The sequence below is a fragment of the Rhinatrema bivittatum genome, chromosome 1, assembly GCF_901001135.1.
Source record: "Rhinatrema bivittatum chromosome 1, aRhiBiv1.1, whole genome shotgun sequence".
In the NCBI taxonomy this organism is placed as follows: Eukaryota; Metazoa; Chordata; class Amphibia; order Gymnophiona; family Rhinatrematidae; genus Rhinatrema; species Rhinatrema bivittatum.
In genome coordinates, this window is record NC_042615.1 from 546,096,444 (window position 1) to 546,116,415 (window position 19,972).

General features: G+C 43.3%; 1 protein-coding gene across 2 annotated transcripts in view; it reads right to left on the reverse strand.

The window, feature by feature from the left end:
- The window catches only part of CARNMT1 (carnosine N-methyltransferase 1), a 110,043-nt gene that overhangs the window by 69,008 nt on the left and 21,063 nt on the right, over positions 1-19,972 (reverse strand). For both annotated transcript variants that reach the window (XM_029616050.1, XM_029616041.1), the window contains exons 3-4: positions 4,433-4,596; positions 3,067-3,207 (exon numbers count right to left, since the gene is read on the reverse strand). In XM_029616050.1, coding sequence (XP_029471910.1) covers positions 3,067-3,207; positions 4,433-4,596 — 305 coding nt within the window. The remainder of the gene's footprint in view (positions 1-3,066; positions 3,208-4,432; positions 4,597-19,972) is intronic.

A 19,972-nucleotide genomic window follows, 5' to 3' on the forward strand; every position in this document is an offset into this window, starting at 1 on the left:
CATAAAATGTCCAAAGCGGAAGCAGCACACTTACAGCCACAAGCTGAGCACCGGCAGCCCTTCATCTTCTCCAGCAGGAGCACAGGCAGTCAAATTAGAGCAGTGCTGAAGGAGTTCTCCCTCAAAACTTAGGGGGAACTAATCTCCAATGCCGGCAACACTGCTCACACAAAAAGCCACAAGCTGTTCCAGAGTTACTCTAACTTTTTTTTTTTTTTTTTAATAAATCTTTAAAGGCAGAGAAGCCAGAAGGAGGGAAGAGGGGGGAAACAGAGTCAGAGAATCCTCTTAATATATATCTACAAACTCAAACCCCTCAGGCCCAACCAAACCCCATCTGGAGCTATGAACCATCTGAGCAGGCACATAACCTTGGTATTAGAAAACCAGGAGCTTTGCCCTAGTACTCTAGAACAGTGGTTCTCAACCTTTTTTCGGCCGGGACACACCTGAAAGGTGGTTCTCACATGCGTGACACACTGAACATGTGACCGTAACGGGGGCTATATGTAAACATACACTCTGCATCCACGGAAACTCCCTCGACCCCCAACAATGGGTCAGAACAGAACTAGGTCATTACCCATACAATTCACCATACAAAAAAAAGATATTCTGGTTCTGGGCACATCTTAGTAAAAGCAAAACAAATTCCCTTTACTCTAGGTACAATAGCCTTCCTTATGAAAAGAAAGTAATTTACCACTAATTGCATATCCTATTGAGAAAACACAACAAATAAGATTGATACAAATGCCTACATGCTAGTAAAATACCTCATCTCAGTCACACACAAAGCCGACCTTCACCAAGGACAGAAAGACCACAAATTATAAATTTGGAGACAGAAACTGGAAATGAAAACCAAAAATGTCACTCTGCATGCAGTGCAAACCTGGAGAAATGGAAACAAATATTGCACCTAACATAGTCCCAGGATCTGCAATAATGCACACAAACTAATCTGCACAAAGTTACACCTGCATTATGGGATGCACTCCAACAGTAACAACCCTATCTATGAAAAGGTAACACTATAAATATTAAATCAGGCCCTAAACACCAATACACCTCCTATTAGGAAAACAGAATAAGCCAAGCTGCTATAGAACCCCACACAGAAATAATTGTAAAACTTTAATAATAAATGTTTCAAAACAGCTGATGAACAGAATAACATCCAACAATTAAAAACTCATAAAAATTATTTAAAAATTGTCCAAATACCAATTAAATATTTCAAAACAGATTATATAATACCCAATAATTAAAATGGCAGTCAAGAAAAATAAACTTCAAAAGCCACCTTTACTTACCATCTCCAGCAACTCTCCTACTCTTTTCTCTTGCAGGCCAAAAGCACACACTAGAAGCAGCAGCATCTGCTGAAGCTATGTCCTCATGATCCTCTTCTTAGGGCCCACAACCAATCACTCACTCATACACACATACCCCAAATTAGACCCCATGACCAGTCTTTTTCTCTCACCCAGAAACACATCACCTCCCTGACCAGTCACTCATCTCAATCACACACATGCTCTCTCTTATATACAAGCTCAAAATCACACACAAATGCTCTCGCACCCATTCACACCCCCACCAGCCCGCACCCAGGCACCCATTCACACCATCAGCCCGCACCCATTCACACCCAAACACACACACCAGCTCTCACCCAGGCACCCATTTACACCAGCCCTCATCCAGGCTCCCATTCACACCCATCCACACCAGCCCTCATCCAGGCTCCCATTCACACCCATCCACACCAGCCCTCATCCAGGCTCCCATTCACACACCCACACCCACCAGCCCTCATCCAGGCTCCCATTCACACCCACACCCAGGCTCTCATTCACAGCCACACTTCCATTCTCACATGCATGCACTGGGCCTCACCGCCAAACCTCTTCTTCCTTCGCTGCAGGGATAGGCTCCAGTTTTGCCATGGCTTTACTCCAGCGGGACTTCTTTTTCACTGCCACTGGGATGGGCTCCAGTGGCAGCCTTGCTTGGCCAGGATCAAGCATCCTCTTCGCCGCCACGGGGATGAGCTCCTGTGGCGACCTTGCTTCATTAGGGTCGGGTTTACTCTTCACCGCCACAAGGATGAGCTCCCGTGGCGGTCTTGCTTCGACAAAGCCACTCCTCCCAACCCGCCACCCCTGGCCTATGCCATGTCCCTTCTTCCTGCCTCACCAGCCAATCAGAAGCTTCCTCCCTTCTTCCTACTCCCACTGGCAGGTGAAAAGGAGGAGGCTTCCAACTGGCCTGCGCAGAGGCAGGAAAAATGGAGGAGGCTTGCCATTGGCCCGCGGGGGCAGGGAACGGGGAAGCACAACCGGGGCAATGGGACACTGGGAGCCGCGACACACCAGTTGAGAATCGCTGCTCTAGAGAAACCCCTGCCTTATTCCAACCTCAAGGGCTAGGCAGACCTTGTCAGAAAAAACCCTGCTAACCACCAGTATTGTCTTACCTTCTGTTGGAGGTACAGAATTACTAGGGAATTTTCTGGACTGCACCACATTAAGTAGCTGTGATGATGTCATAAACAAAGCTATGCTCTCTACCTCCATCTGCTGGTAGGGAGAAACAACCTACTTGATTGGTCTGGTGTAGCAGGATGAGGAGGAAGTAATGATTTTGAAAGCAGGATATAATTACAACCACATCCAAGATTAAAATCTCTCTACCATTATGCTTAAATCCTCATCATACAAAAAAAAAAAAAAAAAGCTTTGAAATTTAAAGTTTTGAATTATTTGTTTTGGAATTTATTTAAACTCTTTTATACCGACGTTCGTTTGCACATCACATCGGTTTACAGTGAAACAGACAGTTTAACGAGGTTTTGGTAACAGAGGAGGAGAAATTGGGTACATTTTAACAATTTTAAGGAAAAGACTTTAACAATTAACAATTCTGCTATGCCCATTTGACATCCAAATAAAATAAAGCTTCAGTTATATGAAATAGTCACTGTATTTGTTGATATGAAAGATTAGTCATCAATTCACTACTACACATCTTGTGGGCAAGTAATGAAGTAATTAAACATACCTGTTGAGCACAAAGTTGGAAGAAAAGAGCATAAACAAGCTCCATTCATTTCCTTGGCAGGAATATCCAAGATTGGCTATCTCCCAGGCCAATCTGCCAAGCCCAGCTCCAGGTACCAGAACATTAACTTTGGAGACATCACTATAATAAAAACCAAGAGGAAACACCATGCTCAAAATAAGAGAAAAAGCACATCCCCTTGATTGAATGATACATTTTTAGACTGAAACCAAGGTCCATCAGCATGCCTATTCAGAATGCTCATCTTTAGATCAACAACTTTCCTTTCACTGAAATCAAATATACCAAAACAGTGACCTTTCACTTTATGTTGAAGTATTTTTTTGTTAATATTTAAATACAATATTGATTGTTACATCAATATCAATTCCTATAACAATGAAAAAATAATCCCCTACATTTTTCAGGCTCTATTTCAAATAAAAATTACTAGTAAAGAAAGAACTATAATGTTAAACTCCCTCCTTCTCCCTGCCTTCATTCTTGAAAAAAAATAAAAGGTAACATATTAACATATAAAAAAAATTAGTGACAACTCCTAATAATTGTAAACCGGTATGATAAGACTTGGTCTTGAGCATCGGTATATTAAAAGAATTTAAAATAAAAATAAATAAATAAATAATAATGTAAATGTATAACTTACAAATCTTTTTTTTTTTTTTTTTTAAATCTCCTCTTTAGTCTGGCTCACTTTCCTCCACTGTTGAGTTCTCAACCAGCGAGAACATTTTCCCATCCTACTCATTGCTATTTAATACCAAGGTTGTGTCCCCAAAGTTCAGAATCCTTAATTCACAGTAACTGAGTTTTCCCCCAAAAGATTTCTACACCCCTCCCATTCTAACCTAGTCATCACAGCGACAGACCTCAGTAGGCCAAAGACAACCCTCCCTCACAGTCTGACACTTATCTACCCTGGATCCCACTTAGCATGTCATAGTTGGGGCAATAAATGAGGATTTCTCTTCAGGAATATGCATTCCCAGTCCTTAGCAGCCCAATGAGCACAAGTTCAAGGTCCTGTACTGCCAGTGGCCCTTCAGGTCTGTTCCTACCATTTCATTTCTAACAGAACATGACTAACCCCTCTTTGAACCCTTAAATTAGCATGAGAAATACCCTTTATTTTCCTGTGTTATGTTTGGAAGGGGAGGGTTTAGTAAATTTAGAGCTCATGAAAGGTGCAGGACTGACAGTGAAAACGGAAATCTTCCACTTCGCCATCGAATAGACAGAATAGAAGCAGCAGCAATGCAAGCTTATCCACACTACTCTGCAATGGACCCCAATCCATTAGCAATTGGTTCTAAAAAAATAAACAAAAAAAAAAAAAAGGATTTACTATTTTTCCCTAGGAAAGTTCCTTTGGACTTCATTAATAATTGGTTGATAGCAGGAATGTCTCTCAGCTCTTCCAGCTTCACTCCAATCCCTTATAAATTGTTTTATGGTGGATTTTAATTTGTCCATATCAAATGTGGATGCTGGCATAACAATCTTCTTTCCCTGTTAAAAAAAAGAACAAAACAAAACAAATCATCATCCCAAAAAAGGGTTTTCAACAGTTTCAACAATCAATCTTATCTTTGCCCTGCATTTACAGTAGGGGATTCTCCTTTTGTGACTATGGAAAAAAATTCATAAATGTATAGCCAGAGCCCTTATAAACAGAACAATTTCAGGCTTCAAAACTGGTAGGCAACAGATCATTTTACCTAAAACTCTATATAATTTGCAGGTGCTTCCATTTTTGGTACGCAACACAGAAATTTGCCTGTATAAATCTACGATTTCAGAATTTGGCATAATATGCGGGCATGAATTAGACTGGATGTCTTAATGGGTGGGGAAAAAACAAGTAGGTTTGGATGTCCCTGATTTGCATATTCACAATGCTGCCTGTTTGATGCAATACATATAAGATTGGGTTTCTGGGTATAGGTATGATAATACGGATCTGCTGGCAGAATGGATTAAACCCATTAACTTTCTGCATTATCCTAATGAAGTGATATACGCTTTCCACCTCGCTACCTTTTAGGTGACTGCCATGGGATGGTAAACTGGTATATCTTCATTTATTCCAAAGGACTGATATACTGCCAATTGGGGGGGGGGGAGTTTATTGTTGTTTCTATAGTATTGGCAAAGAAGTTAATTCTATTGTACTAGAATGGCTATGATGTGCCTTCTTTTTCAATGTGGAAAAATATGATGCTAAGACAAGCAACTTTGGAGCGGCTAAGAAAAAAGGAAATGTCTGGGAGGAGGGCCATCCTGTCTCAAAGAGGTTATTTTCAGCTTTGGGAAACAGTGCTGAAAGGCAAGTAGGTGTTTGCATTTATATGGCTATATCTTTATTAAGGGTACTAGGCTGCTTACCTTCATATGTGTGTGTGTGGTATGAGTGAGGTATGTATGGAATATAATTTGTAAAACTGGTGAGATATTACGCTGATTGCAAGTTACGATTTTGAAGTGTTTCCTTGTTACTTGATATGATCTTGTTGGATTTGTAACATTATCTCTCACTTAATAATTATTACTAAAAAAAAACAAACTGGTAGGTAACTGTTAATAAAAATGCTTATACCGACAGTGGTTTTCCTCAGAACTACAAAATAAAACCAATACAAAAGAACCTAAACACAAGAGGAAAAGTATCTCCAGGAAATATCAGGAAAAAAAGTAAATACAGACATAACATTTTTAGCATTTTACTCTAGGGTATTATAACAAAAATGTTAAGTTTCCCTTCTCTCTAATTTAGAAAGCCTTGATCCCAAAATCATTAAGGAACTAGAACGTGGTACCATATGAAGCCTGGATATCACAGAAGAATAGAGAAACTGCTTGCTGAGAAACAAGATGCAAATTCTTTCTTATTCATTCAGCTCTAACATTTAAAAAAAAATGCTATTTCACCTTCCTAGAGACCCTCTGTTGAATCTCCTTGAACCTTTGGCTCCACACTTACCACTAACTCAAGTCTACCCCTCCTCCTCTTTACTGCAATTTGAAGCATTGCAAGAAACAGGATTCTCAGAATAAGCCTATCCAAAGTCTCTATTTCATATAATTTTCTCCACATTAACTATGGAGAAGTTAACATTTTTCATAAGAAAGGCAATACCGAGAATACTCAACATGGAAAGCCTTTCTGGATCTGGCACAAGAGGGCAAGGAACAGCACAGAAAGCTAATTCTTTTATTTTCACTTTGAATACATTTAGATAGTATGCTTTTGTTTGTTTAGTTGACTGGGTGTAAGAGGAAGTTTGCTTACCGTAAACTGTGTTTTCCATAGATAGCAGATGAACTAGCCATGCTGTCTGGGTACATCTTCCGTGCCACTAGGTGGCAGAGCTCTCTCTAAGTCTAGTAAAGTCTTTCTGCTAGGTGCTCCCTCCTGCATCCTGTCAGGATTGCCTTAGGCTGCTCAGTCAGTATCCAAGCAAGTAGTAGGTTAGGTGAGAACTGTCTGGGGAGGCGGGCAGTTCAGCATGGCTAATTCATCTGCTATCTACAGAAAACACTTTACGGTAAGCAAACTTGCTCTTTTCAAATAGATAAGCAGCTGAATTAGCCATGCTGTCTGGGAGTCCCTAGCTGACATATTGAGCAGTTTCATTTTGTAAATTAGTCTATTGTGCTCAATACGAGAGGTAATGGCGGACAGTTCCTATGAAGGCTTTGTGTGGGTGGAACTTGTGCTCTTCTGTAGGATAGTCCGTCCCATCAGTGCATCTGCTGTTTGGCTGTCCAAACAGTAGTGGGATGTGAAAGTGTGTAGCGAGGACCATGTCGCTGCTTTATAGAGGTCTACAATCTGTACTTCGTGGAGACTGGCCATTGAAGCTGCCATGGCGCGCACCTGATGCGCTTTTGGTGTCGTAGCTAGCGTTAGCTATTTTTGCGTATAGCAAAACTGGATACAGTAACATATCCATGTGGATAAAGTTCTCTTCGTTACTGGCCGTCCTTGTGCATTCGAACTGAACGAAAGGAATAGTTGTGATGGCCTATTGGGGGAACGTATGCGCTGTTTGTAGTAGGCCAGCACACGTTTGCAGTCTAGAGTATGCAGTTTCCTATCATTGTCATTATGATGAGGCTTTAGGTGGAATGTAGGCAAGGTGATAGTCTGGTTAATATGGAAACTGGAAGTCATCTTTGGTAAAAATTTCGGGTGTGTCCGTAAGGTCACTTTGTCATGGTGAAATTGAAGATAAGGAGGATAGTGAACCACGGCTTGTAGTTCACTTACCCATCTTGCTGAAGTTATTGCCACCAGGAAAAGTACCTTCCACGAGAGGTAGCGAAGGTGACAAGTGTCTAAAGGTTCAAATGGTGGAAGCATTAGCTGTTTGGTAACTATATTAAATGTCCCTCGGCACTGGTGGTTTCTGTAAAGGTGGGAGTAGGCACAGCACTCCTTTCATAAATCTGGATATGAAAGAATGACACAAAATAGGCTCACCATTAAGAGGAGTGTGGTAAGCCGCGATGGCACTCAAATGAAACCGGAGGGAGGAAGTGACGAGGCCGTCACTGTAAAGCAGATGAAGGTATGATAGAAGTTGTTCCAGTGAACAAGTGAATGGGTGATTACCTGTGGATAAACACCAGGAATTGTAGCGAGTCCATTTTCTTTGGTAATTTAGTCCCAGGGACATTGGTTTGCAAATTGAGAGGCGTAGGAGGTAGCTGTACCATGGCTGTCTTGGCCATGCTGGTGCGATTAGTATCAGATCCGCTTGGTCTTCGATGCATTTCTGTATCGTGCGAGCGATGAGCAGTATTGGAGGGGACGCGTATAACAGACCATGTGACCAACTTATTAGAAAGGCATCCGGAGCAAGTCTGTGTAGGCTCGGGTAAATCAAACAAAAGGTGTTAAGTTTTCTGTTGCAAAGAGGTTGATGGAAGGGAGACCCCAAATAGAGAATATGTGCTGGGTCACCTCCGGATTCAGTTCCCATTCATGGGGATGAAATATTCTGCTGAGTTTGTCTGCTCTGGAATTGTGAATGCCGGGCAGGTAAGTTGCCTGGAAGGAGATGGATCTGTGGTGAGCTCATTCCAGAATCTGAACTACTTCTTTGCAAAGGTTCCATGAACCGGACACTCCTTCCTTGTTTATGTAAAACATTGTAACTTGATTGTCTGTGTGAATATTGACTATTTTCCCCCGTAGGGAATCCTCGAAGGGTGTAACTTACTGCCTTTAGTTCCAGGAGGTTGATGTGTAGCATTTGCTCGTATGTGGTCCACTGACCTGTGTCTGAAAGTGGTCCAGGTGTGCCCCCCATCCCTTGGGGGATGTGTCTGTGGTTAGTATGATTTGATGCCGTAATGGGCGTAGAGGCGAGCCCACTAGCAGTGTTCCTGGGAGTAGCCACCACTGTAAGACCCTTTTCATGCTGATGGTCATGGAAATTGGAGTGGACAACTGGAGGAATTGGTCCCACTGCTGTTTCAGACCCCATTGTAGGCGGCACATATGCAGACGCGTATGTGGAACTACGTAAATGGATGCTGCCATGTGCCCTAGAACAGTGAGGACATGGCGAGCTGGAACTGTTGAATCGTGTAGGAGAGACGTAGACAGTGTGGAGAGGGCTAATGCTCTCGGGTGAGGAAGGAACGCCTTGCCTTGAACAGTGTCAATGTAGGCTCCTATGAATTGTAAGGTTTGAGTGGGCTCCAGATTTGATTTTTCGTAATTGATGAGAAGGCCTAGATTGTCCAAGCAAGAGATTGTTCGAAGAAGATTGTCTCGTAGCAGTGTTTGATTGGATACTACTATGAACCAATCGTCCAGATAGGGAAATATTTGCACCTCCTGATGTCAAAGGTGTGCCACAGCCAGTGCTAGACATGTGGTGAATACTCTTGGAGCAGAAGAAAAGGTCAAATGGAAGAACTCTGTATTGGAAGTGCTGGTTGTTCGCTTGGAAGCAAAAGTAACACCAGGAACTGGGATGCATTGGAATGTGTGCATATGCATCCTTCAAGTCTAGTGAGCACATCCAATCCCTGGGCTGAAGAAATGGAAGAATGGATTTGAGAAGTCATCTTGAATTTCTCTTTCTGAAGGTGTTTGTTGAGTGAACGGAGATCTAAGATCGGTCATAGTCCTCCTGATTTCTTGGGAATTAGGAAGTATTGGGAGTAAAACCCTTGATGTTTCTCTGGGAAAGGTATCTTTTGAATACAATTGTTCTGTAAAAGAAGTTTGATTTCCTGCAGAAGATGTGCTTTGTGAGGTGTGAAAGATTTTTGATGAATCCAAATTGGAAGGATGGGAATGGATGAAAAGTGAAGAGAACAACAGTGTTTTATTATGGACAATACCCATTGATCCAATGTGTTTTGACTCCAGGCTGGGAGATAGTTGGACAATCGTCCTCCCATGGGTGGTGACGGTGGCATAATTATTTTTAAAAACTTGATTGGGGCTTTGGTGGTTAAGGGTCAGCTGCTTGTCTCGGCTGACGAGGGGTCCTTGCACGCTGGCGTGGTGTTTGCTGCTGATAGGGCTGTTGCCTCACTGGGTAATATGTTTGAGGCTTGTAATAGGAGTATGGCTTGAAGGTTTTAAAGGATGACCTTCTATATGGGGCAGAAGCAGTTTAGTGACATGTTGAGGATGAATGCGGAGGGGTCGTTAAGGAAAGAACTGCTGTTTTTTGTTCTTTTAATTTTGTAATGGTATTAGTGAATTGGTCTCCAAACGAATTATCCGGCCAACAAGGTAAATTTGCAAGCTTGTCGTGGACGTCATCTCGTATGGCGCTGGAACGCAGCCATGCGAGACATCTGGCCGCTAAGGTAATTGCAGAGGATTTAGAAGATACATTGAGGCCCTCGTAGATTGATCTTAAAAGGTGTCTCAGTCCTTCCTCTATGTTATGGTACTGAGGAGGTACCACATCTGGAGATCCCTGATGAAGGTATGGTTTTAATGCTTGCAGATTCTCAAACGGATATTGAGCTATGTAGAACTGGTAATTTTGAATTCTAGTATTGAGCATTTCTGATTGAAAGGACTTCTTTGCAAAGTCATCAAGTGATTTGTTATCCTTATTCGGTGGAGTGTTAGAGTAGAGAGTATTCTCGACTTGCGAGCTTTTTGCATCGCCGACTCCACTACGATTGACTGATGCAGAAGTTAAAATGCAGCATGAAAAAAAGAGAAATCTTGCCAGATTCTTATGGCCTGGATTGGCCACTGTTGGAAACAGGATGCTGAGCTTGATGGACCCTTGGTCTGACCCAGTATGGCATGTTCTTATATTTAAGATCCACCTTTCTAGATTCTGGAAGGGTGGACAAAGGAGTATCCCACAACTTTTCCAGTAATGATGTTATTAACACAGGGTGTTGTGGTAAGGCTACCGGTTCATTGGGTGTGTCAAAACATTTTTAGTATGCCCAACATTTCTGGTCGGGGGTCCGGAATCCACCTGGTTTCCACATTCAGCATTTGTCCTATCTTCTATATAAATTGTGAATAGGACAGGTCTTCAGGTGTTGAAGAAGGCTTTGGAGGCACTTCTGTTGGGTCAGAAGGGTAACCGGTTGAAGAATTTGAGGAAGTTTTGGAATCAGAAATTTCCTCTACGATAGGTGAAGGTAAAGTTGGGAGGTCCTTCGGTGCTGGACCAGGTAAGACTGGATTCTCTGGAATTGATTGTGGTAGTGGTGAAGGCACTGTGAGTAGTAAAGAAGATTTTTCCACGGATTGTAAAAAGTGTGCGAGAATAGTTGTAATCTGAGATATAGCCTGTGTGGCTAACCCAGATGTAGACGGGGCAGGCAATGGATCAGGCATTGGCTATAGAATGGAACGCAAAACATCCGCCGTGTTTTGCCTGGAACATGCGCACCATTCGAGGATAAGGAAAGAAATGACGATGCTCCTGGTGACGAAGGAGACGTGTCTGAGACATGTATTGGTGAAACTTCACGCTCAGATTCTACCAATAAGGGTGGTGGATCCTCGCTATGTCTCATGTCCAGAATGGTGCTTCTTTGGCTGCTTATCTATCTGCTGTGTCGAGGGAGGAACAGGTGCGTCAACTGGGGCCAGACGCGTCGCAGGTGCATCTTCTGAAGCAGACTGCGTTGCAATGTCGTCTCTGCGTCGGGTGCGTCAATGGTGCGCCGGGTTGATGACTCTTCAATGCAGCACCATCTTTGTGTCAATGCTTCGGTACTCCGGTGCTTTAACATGTCCCAGTGCATCTGTCCTCGGAGCGTCAATTTTGCAGAGCGCGTCGGTGAAACATGCGGCCGCGATGCCACAGACGCATCCCCTGCACCGTACGGCAAATCCCGGCTGGCGCTTAACGGTCTGTGTCCTGACCTGGGGGGGGGGGGGGGGTTCGACAGAAGAGGCCCTCCTTGAGGTAGGAGCCTTCTTTCTCTGTTTAGGACCTGGAGAATAGCAGAGGCTTCTGAAGGGCCATAAGAGCCCGAAGCCCTGGCTTGCAGGTCCTGAATCTTCGCAGCCCGTCATCTTTGGACCCGTGGGGACATGCGTCCGCAGTCCACACAATTTCTTTGGTCGTATTGGAGTCTAAGGCATATATAACAGGAGATGTGGCTATCTGTGGCTGACAATTTTGCCACAGAAGCAAAATTTAAAACCTGGTCGAGGCATATTCATTCAGACCCTGTAGATGTTAAACCTGTTTGTTTTTTAAACTTCTGGAAACTTTTTCCTCACAGAATGTAATCTTCTCTCTGGAGAGAAGAGCTCCGCGTGGCTAACTGCTACGTGGAAAAAACTGACTGAGGAGCCTGAGACAATCCTGACAGGATGCAGGAGGGAGCACCTAGCTGAAAGACTTTACTAGACTTAGAGAGAGCTCTGCCACCTAGTGGCATGGAAGACGTACCCAGACAGCATGGCTACTTCAGATGCTTATCTACGTGAAAATATATTTTTTAAAAAATGTATAACTGTAATGGACACGGTCTATATATCTATCTCTCTCTATAGATATATCTATATATATACACCCACACTAACGGCCAGATTTTAAATGTCTGGCGCATGTAAATTCTGGCCTTTACGCGCGTGGCCAGGCCTTTTCTTCAACTCCTGCAGTTTTTCCCTCAATGATTTAGTGTCCTCCTCCACTGCTCCCAGTCACCTCTCCATCACCTCTCAGTATTGAAGTTGTACAACAATTTTTTTATTTTTTTTTACATCTGCTAGTTGTTTGGAGAAGTATTAAAACTTACTGGCTAAAGCCTTTACCACTGCAGATGTCAGCTCTGTTACTGTGGTCTCATCCAGTAAGTAGTGTGGCACGTTTTCCATTTATATATCTATCTTAGGGCTAGTAAGTTTCAATTTTTCTCTCTCTTTTCTTGCAGGCTTCATTGACATCACCTCTGCAGATTTCACCCCAAATCTGTACATATACCTTAAGAGATCCCAGGCAGAAAAATCCATGGTATTTGGTTTCTGAATTAGCAGCAAGTCTATAAAGTAGATGGGAATGGTACCTAGGGCTTAGCAGCACACGACCTTCCAAGATTACCACACTGTGTGACCTCTATCCCATCAAATTTTAAAAGTATCTTGTGATTTTTCCCCACATGGACTTCCCAAGCTCTGCTGTGACTGGCTGCAGGGGGAGTCAGGTTTTCCAGAAAGTATGGACATGGTGTTGCCCGGAGGCTGAGTCCTGGAGCTTGGGCCAGGTGAGACAATGTGCTCCTGTGGGCAACATCAAGCCACAGTGGGGAGGCTGAGCCCTGGAACCTGAGCCAGCAGATAAGGCAATGTACTCCTATTCCCTGCAGACCATCTGAGATGCAGTGGAAGGCTGAGCCTGGGCAGACAACACTCCTGCTCCCTGCATCAAGCAGCAGCCATCTGGGGCCATAGCACATGCTCCCCACTGTGCATGGGGGCCACTTTCTCCCCCAGAGCTCCAGGCAGATGTCAGCAAGCGGCTGCCCTCGACCTCATTTTCTGCAGGCTTATTATCACTGCACCCTTAGTATAATTACTGGGATTTTCTTTCCAATAAAGCTTAAAAATTAAGTTTACTTACTGTAAACTTTTTCACAGATAGCAGGATGAATTATGCATTATCTGAGAGATAACACCATCCAATGGCACTGAACGGCCTTCTCTCCAAGCTTTGAGCTCTACTGAGCACATAGAGGAGTTCCAACACAGGCGTTGCCTCAGAAACCTCCTCAGTCTATCTCAAAGTTAAGCAGGTGTATAGCAAACTCTCCAGAGGGCAGGGCGGGCATTCTCATGGCTAATTCATCCTCTATGGAAAATGTTTACAGTAAGCAGGCTCAATGAGTCATGATTTATGGGGAGTCCCAAGCTGAGGGTTGCAGCAAAGTGTTTACTGCGTAAGCAACCCAGACTCCACCATGGAGAGTAGACTATCAGGCAATTATATGGCGCAAAATTGCCTGATCTGCTACACTATCAGAAGATGCTAACTATCCAGGCAACTGTGGGATGTGAAAGGTGAAAGTGTACACAGAGGACTTTACATGTGTCTTCCAGAGGGTCTTCCCATAAGAAAGCAATGAAGAGGCCATTGCATGGACTTTGTGAGCCCTGACTGGGTTTGGGAGATGAAGTCTTGCAAGCAGTATAGCAGTGCTGGATGCAATGTTATCCAGTTAGATAGTGGCTGTTTGGAAACAGCCACTCCAAGTCTGTTTGGATCGTACGAAACAAAAAGAGCTGAAACATCTGTCTATGTGACAGAGTTATTTTCTTATAGTATGCAAGCACTCTCTTGCAGTCCAAAGTGTGAAGAGTTTTTTCACCATCATAAGCATGCCATTATGAAAAGAAAGTAGGTAGGTCAATCTACTGATTTATGTGAAAAGCAGAGACCACTTTCAGCAGGAACGTAGGATGAATATGAAGCACCACCTCATCATGGAAGAACTATAGGTATGGAGGGTAATGAACAAACGTCTGTAACTCACTAACTCGGCGTACTAAGGTGATTGCAACTAGAAAAACCATTTTCGAGGTAAGGTCTTTGAGAGAAGAAGTATTCGGCAAATAAGTGAGGACAACATTGAGATCTCGAGGCACAGGAGCTGACAGACTGGTACTTTTACCTGCAACAATCATTTCATAAACTTGGATACTAGAGGATGCGTTGACATGGGTCCGTTCACCGGAACAGTATAGGCTGCAATGGTGCAGAGATGTACTCTGATTGAGGATATAGCCAGTTCAGATTTGGTCAAGTAGTGTAGATAGGACAATAGATGAAGCAGTTCACAGAATGGGCCCAGCTAATTCATAGAACCCCACTCACAGTATCTTTTCCACTTAAAGGAATACTTGAGCCTAGTAAGTGGCTTTCTACCAGAGAGGACAAATATCCTTCTCCAGTCTAGGTAGAGATAGTTCGGTTAAGATCACACATTCAACATCCATGCTGTGAGGTTGAGAGATTGCAGAGCTGGATAAAGTAAAAGTTGCTTTCTTGAGAAAGGAGGAAAAGATTCGATTCCAGGTGAATCGGAGGGTGTGATGATAGTTGCACGAGATATGCATGTGTCTCGGCCATGCTGGTGCAATTAGAATAATGCAGGCTTGTTTCCATAGATGTTTCTGCACTGTCTTCACAATAAGTGGTAACAGAGAAAAAAAAAAAAAGTGTACATGAGGTTTGTTCCCCAGTCTAGCAGGAAGGTGTTGCGAGCTGCCTGGATAGGGCTGGGAAGGATGGAGAAAAATCAAACTAGTTTTTGGTTTTGTTCTGGTACAAAGAGGTCTATCAATGAGTGACTCCATAAGCAGAACAACCTGTCAGCAATGGATTGTTTGAGCAACCATTCATGAGGGTGGAACATCCTGCTGAGAATCCGTCAACATACTGGCCACTGCTGGAAGATACATGGCCTGAAGAGTTGCTTGGTAGTCTATCGCCCACTACCAGATATGCAAAGTTTCTTGGTATGGCACTCAGTGCCACTATGTTTCTTCACGTAAAACATAGCGACCTGGTTGTCCATCTGAATCATAATACTCTTTCCCCAAAGCAAGTGTGTGAATGTCAGCAGGGCATTCCTGCTGGCTCTCAGTTCAAGATTGATTTAGAGGATGTGTTCCTGAGGAGACCAGGTACATTCAGTTTGGTAGCAGCCAGTGTGAGCATCCCAGCCTCTGGTTGATGTATCAGTCAACAAGGTGACCTGATAAGGACAGGGATGAAGCGGGACTCCATCTCAAAGGACTCAAGGCTGTAACCACCAGAATAGCTCTTGTTTCATTTGCAGCATGACTTGGACCAAACCGTTAGCAGTTGTGGGTACACAAGCCCCACTGAAGACAGCGAACATGTAAGCGCATCAGCGGAACTACATGGATTACCGCCACCATGTTGCCCAGGAGCACTAGAATCTAGTGGGGACCATGTGGACAGGAAGCGCTATGAGATGGGGTCAGGACAAGCACCCAGTCCAATGGCAGATGCACTCTTTTGTATAATCTATCAAGGCTTTGATGAATTTTAGGTGCTGAGTTGGGATAAGATTGGATTTTTTAAAGTTGATAAGGATTCTGATTTGAAGGAACTCTATGTGGATGCCAGGGTTCATGTCACTCCGGCTCTTGATGTGAAGGCAATGAACCAGTAGCCAGATATAGGAAGACCTGCATCCACTGGCATCAGAGGTGGGCAGGCACCACTGCAAGACACTTCCGAAAAATTGGTGAACCGCTGACAGTCCAAAATGAAAGAACCTTGTACTGTAGTGCATTGCATCTACTCAGAAGTGAAGGTAGCACCACAACAAAGGGTGGATAGGGATGTAAGCACAGGCAGCTTTGAGATCCAAAGAGCACATTCAATCCCCCTGTTCAATGTAAGGCAGGATCAAGCGAGCTCATTTTTAAATTTCTTCCAATGAAGGAATTTATTGAAATTCTGTAGATCCAGAATCAGTTGCAACCCCCTGATTTCTTGGGGATTAAGTAGTAACAGGAAAAAAAAACACCTGTTGTGTTGGCTTGATGAGATCTCCTCTAATGCACACTGCAGAAGATTTTAAAACTCTAGATGGAGCTGAGGAAGTCGGGACAAGTTTGGCAGAGGGACACTGAGGTGCGGTAGAGTGGGAAGCTAGGAGAAATGCAATCGGTAGCCATATTGGATGATTTTCGGGACCCATCAAGTGCTCATTATCAGGTGCCACACTGAAAAGATTGGATTCTTTCCTCCACTGGTTGAGGACTTTCATGACTCCTCATATCCTACTAGGCCTCCCATCATCCCACACTAAACCTCTCCAAATGATACAGAACACGGCAGCAAGAATTCTAACAAACAAAAGGAGAAGAGATCACATTACACCAGTCCTCAAAGACCTTCACTGGTTACCAATCCACTACAGAATAATTCATAAGTCCCTCACCACAATCTACAAAAATATCCATGGACTGGCTCCACTCCATCTACAAATAGCTCTCAAAAAACACTCCTCCAACAGACCCATCAGAGAAGCATATAGAGAATATCTACAGGTACCTCACAACAATACTACCCAACATATAACATTGAGAGATCGGGCCTTCTCCACAGCAGGTCCCCCACTATGGAACTCAATCCCCTTAGAATTACGACAGGAACCATGTCTTCCAACCTTCAGGAAGAGACTTAAAACATGGCTGTTCATGAAAGCATTTCCGGACCCTTAATGATTCACTTCCATCAAATGCAGCAACACTGAGCATCTTCTATTAAACTGAAACAGACAATACCAACCAATCACTACAATGTTTTACTTCTTGTTAAACTTTTTCATCTCTCCTCTAACTCTAATCCCAGTTAGAATAACCCCTGTTTTATTGTAACTTTTTCTTCTATGCACTTGTTATACTTTTGTAATGTATACTCTTACGTTTTAGCTATGTACGTTATAATGTATTACTCACCCCTTGTTTTATGTAAACCGACATGATACGAACTTCCGTGAATGCCGGTATAGAAAAACACAACTAAATAAAATAAATAAATATCAAAAACTAGAGCCAAGTTCAGCCTGAGGTGCTTTCTGTTAACGGTGGTCCCACTGATAGGAACATGATAGAAGCTGCTGGTGCAGCTGTCACTGTGATGACAGCAGAGGCAGTCAATACTCCAGGTGCTTTTATCAATCCTACCACCAGTATTAAGGGCACTTTATATGAGAAGAATGGCTGCCTGATGGAAAAGTGTAAATTAGGTGTGGTGGACAGGGATTGAATTGCCACGTTCTGCTCCTTGATTTGTGAAACAGTTTCTCGCTTCTCCCCAAAGAGGTTGTCCCCTAGACAGAGGAGGTAGACAAGCTTCTCTTGAATAACCTTCATAATATTATTTGCTCTGAGCCATCCCATAAGATGTGCCCTGACAGAAAACGCAGAAGTCCTTGCCATCACATCAAAGGATTCAGACTAAACAAAGGTGGTGTCGCACGGTTTCCTCCAGGTTCAGCAGAGGCAGAGGTGAGAGACCCTCGTTAAAGTCAGGGTATATGAATGGTTTTAAATTCTGTATGTATTCATGGATATATTGAACCACATAAATCTGGTGGTGCATAATGGAGACCATCACCATGGTCCACTGAAACACCTTTTTTCTGAAATTGTCAAGAATGCAATAATCTTTCCCAGGCAGGGAACTGGAGTGCAAACGAGTCTTTTTAGCCTTCTTGAGGTCAGATTTGATAACCACTATCTGGTGAGGCAGCTGCAAAACACCATATCCCGTTAACATCTTCATTCAGTATTTGGGATTGAGTTTTCTCGCCAACATGCCAGAGTTGGGATTCTCCCACAAGTATTTTTGTGTTTTATTATCTGTCTGTTCTCCACTTAACATGGCAGACCCATAAGCAGAATATAAATCTTTTTAAATAAATAAATCCGGAATTGGACTGCATCTAAAGTCAGTTCAGAGGGAAGACCTAGAATCTTTAACAGTCCCATAATCTCAATATGCAGGTCGGAATCCTTGCAATCCTCAATCTTGAAAGCTGCACCCATTTTTTCAATAAATTTGGAATAAGTAAGATCTTCTGGTGGAGATGTATGATCCAGCAGGCTGGAGATGGGTCAAATGGGGAGTCCACTAAGCTTCCAGGAGACTCCCCTGGAGATGGAGTGCTTGACCAAGTGTGATAGAACAACTGCAGTAAGGCAGGAGGACACTGTGGTTGATCTGGGAACAACCAGGGTGGAGGTCAGTCCTCTGATTTAGAAGAATCTGCTGCCCCTGAGGAGGAGAGTGTAGGCAGCAGCAGTACTCCAGGCATGACCCTGGATGCAAATGTCGACACAGCAGCCTAGGTATGCATTATAGCAAAGTTTGGCAGGAAGGAAGCTGGTGGCTCTCTCACCAGGGAAACAAGGTCTGAAAGAGCTCCTTGAGTTCCTCCACAGAGGGTTGGCTCCTCTGAACCAGAAGAAGGACTAAGATGGAGTCCCTCTCCACTATTGGGGGCATTTTGGAAGACAAAGGCAGGATGGAACAAATTGGTTCTTAGGAATTCAAGTGTAAGCCTTCAGCTTAGAAGCTGTGAGAATAGCAGAGTTCTGGCAATCAAAGTTGGGAGACAAATCTTCTCGAGCAGACCCTCGGGGATAAGGGTAGGGCTGTGTGTGCAAAGTATAGCCCGTGGGATCTTGTAGGCATAGTGCTCATGGGGAAGGACTGATAGCCCAGGCAAAGGCTAGGTTTCTCCCTCTGAGTGGAATGGTGGAAGGAGGCATCTGAATGCATGGAGACAAGTGAGCTGGATCTTTATATGCACTAGAAGGTTTGAATGTGTCGAAAAATGATCCGAGGCATCAAGAGGGTCAATGGGCATAGAGTGCATCAATGGAACAGGGAGCATCAAAGGGCTTCAATGCATGCTTTGATGCAATGTGCTTCGAGTAATGCATCAGGCGCTCCAGGCCTCTTTTTTCATTTGTGTCGATGCATCTCATTGCTTGTGTTTCTTTGATATGCCAGATGGCTCCATAAAGTGCCTGTGGATTTGGCAGACACATGTCAGTTCTCCAAGTCCAGTTCTCCCTGAAGGGCAGATGGAAAGGATTTGGAAGAGACCCAGCTCAAGTGGCTACTCAGGGAGCCAGATAAAGCATGGTTCTGGGAGGACCTACTACAGCTCAGTGCCTGATGTAGGCCATCTATTTTGGCCTCCCTGAAAGTACAGAGAAATCAGATCGCAAGCCAGGCAGTTTGGCTGGCTGTGGTCAGGCCCCAAACAGATGTAGCAGCTATCATGGCCATCAGAAATGGACAATCTGGCACAGACACAAGATTTGAAGCTATTCATAATGGGCTTCTGTTTACTAGACATAACCTGAGCAGGGTTCCAGAATATTCCCCAGGCCAAAAACAGAATCCTTCCAGTTCCTTCCTTTTTTTTTTTTTTTTTTTTTAAAGCCTGATTCAGCCCTTCTCTCCCAGTTTTCTACCCTTTCCCCCTACCTCCCCACTCCCTATCTTTCCCCGTCTTACTAAAGAATTTTCTCCAATGTAAATATTTAAGCTACTCTTAAGTAATATCCTAAGTTGTTTAGCCTATTAATTACACTTTGCTACGCATACTTAACTAGCTTAACCAACGTTTGACCCCCAACTTTGAGATTTTCTTTATAATAGTTTTACCATTGTTAACTCGTGTAATGTATAATGTTTAGGCTTATAGTTAAACCTTACTATCTTGTTTTATGTATAACGCTTAGGCGTATGTTATTATGATAAACGGCGGTATATAAAACCATTAAATAAATAAATAAATAAAGTAACACTGAAAAGTGGTGTTTGGGATGTTGCAGAGCAGCGAGGTAATAGTAAGAAAAGGCAAGATAAAA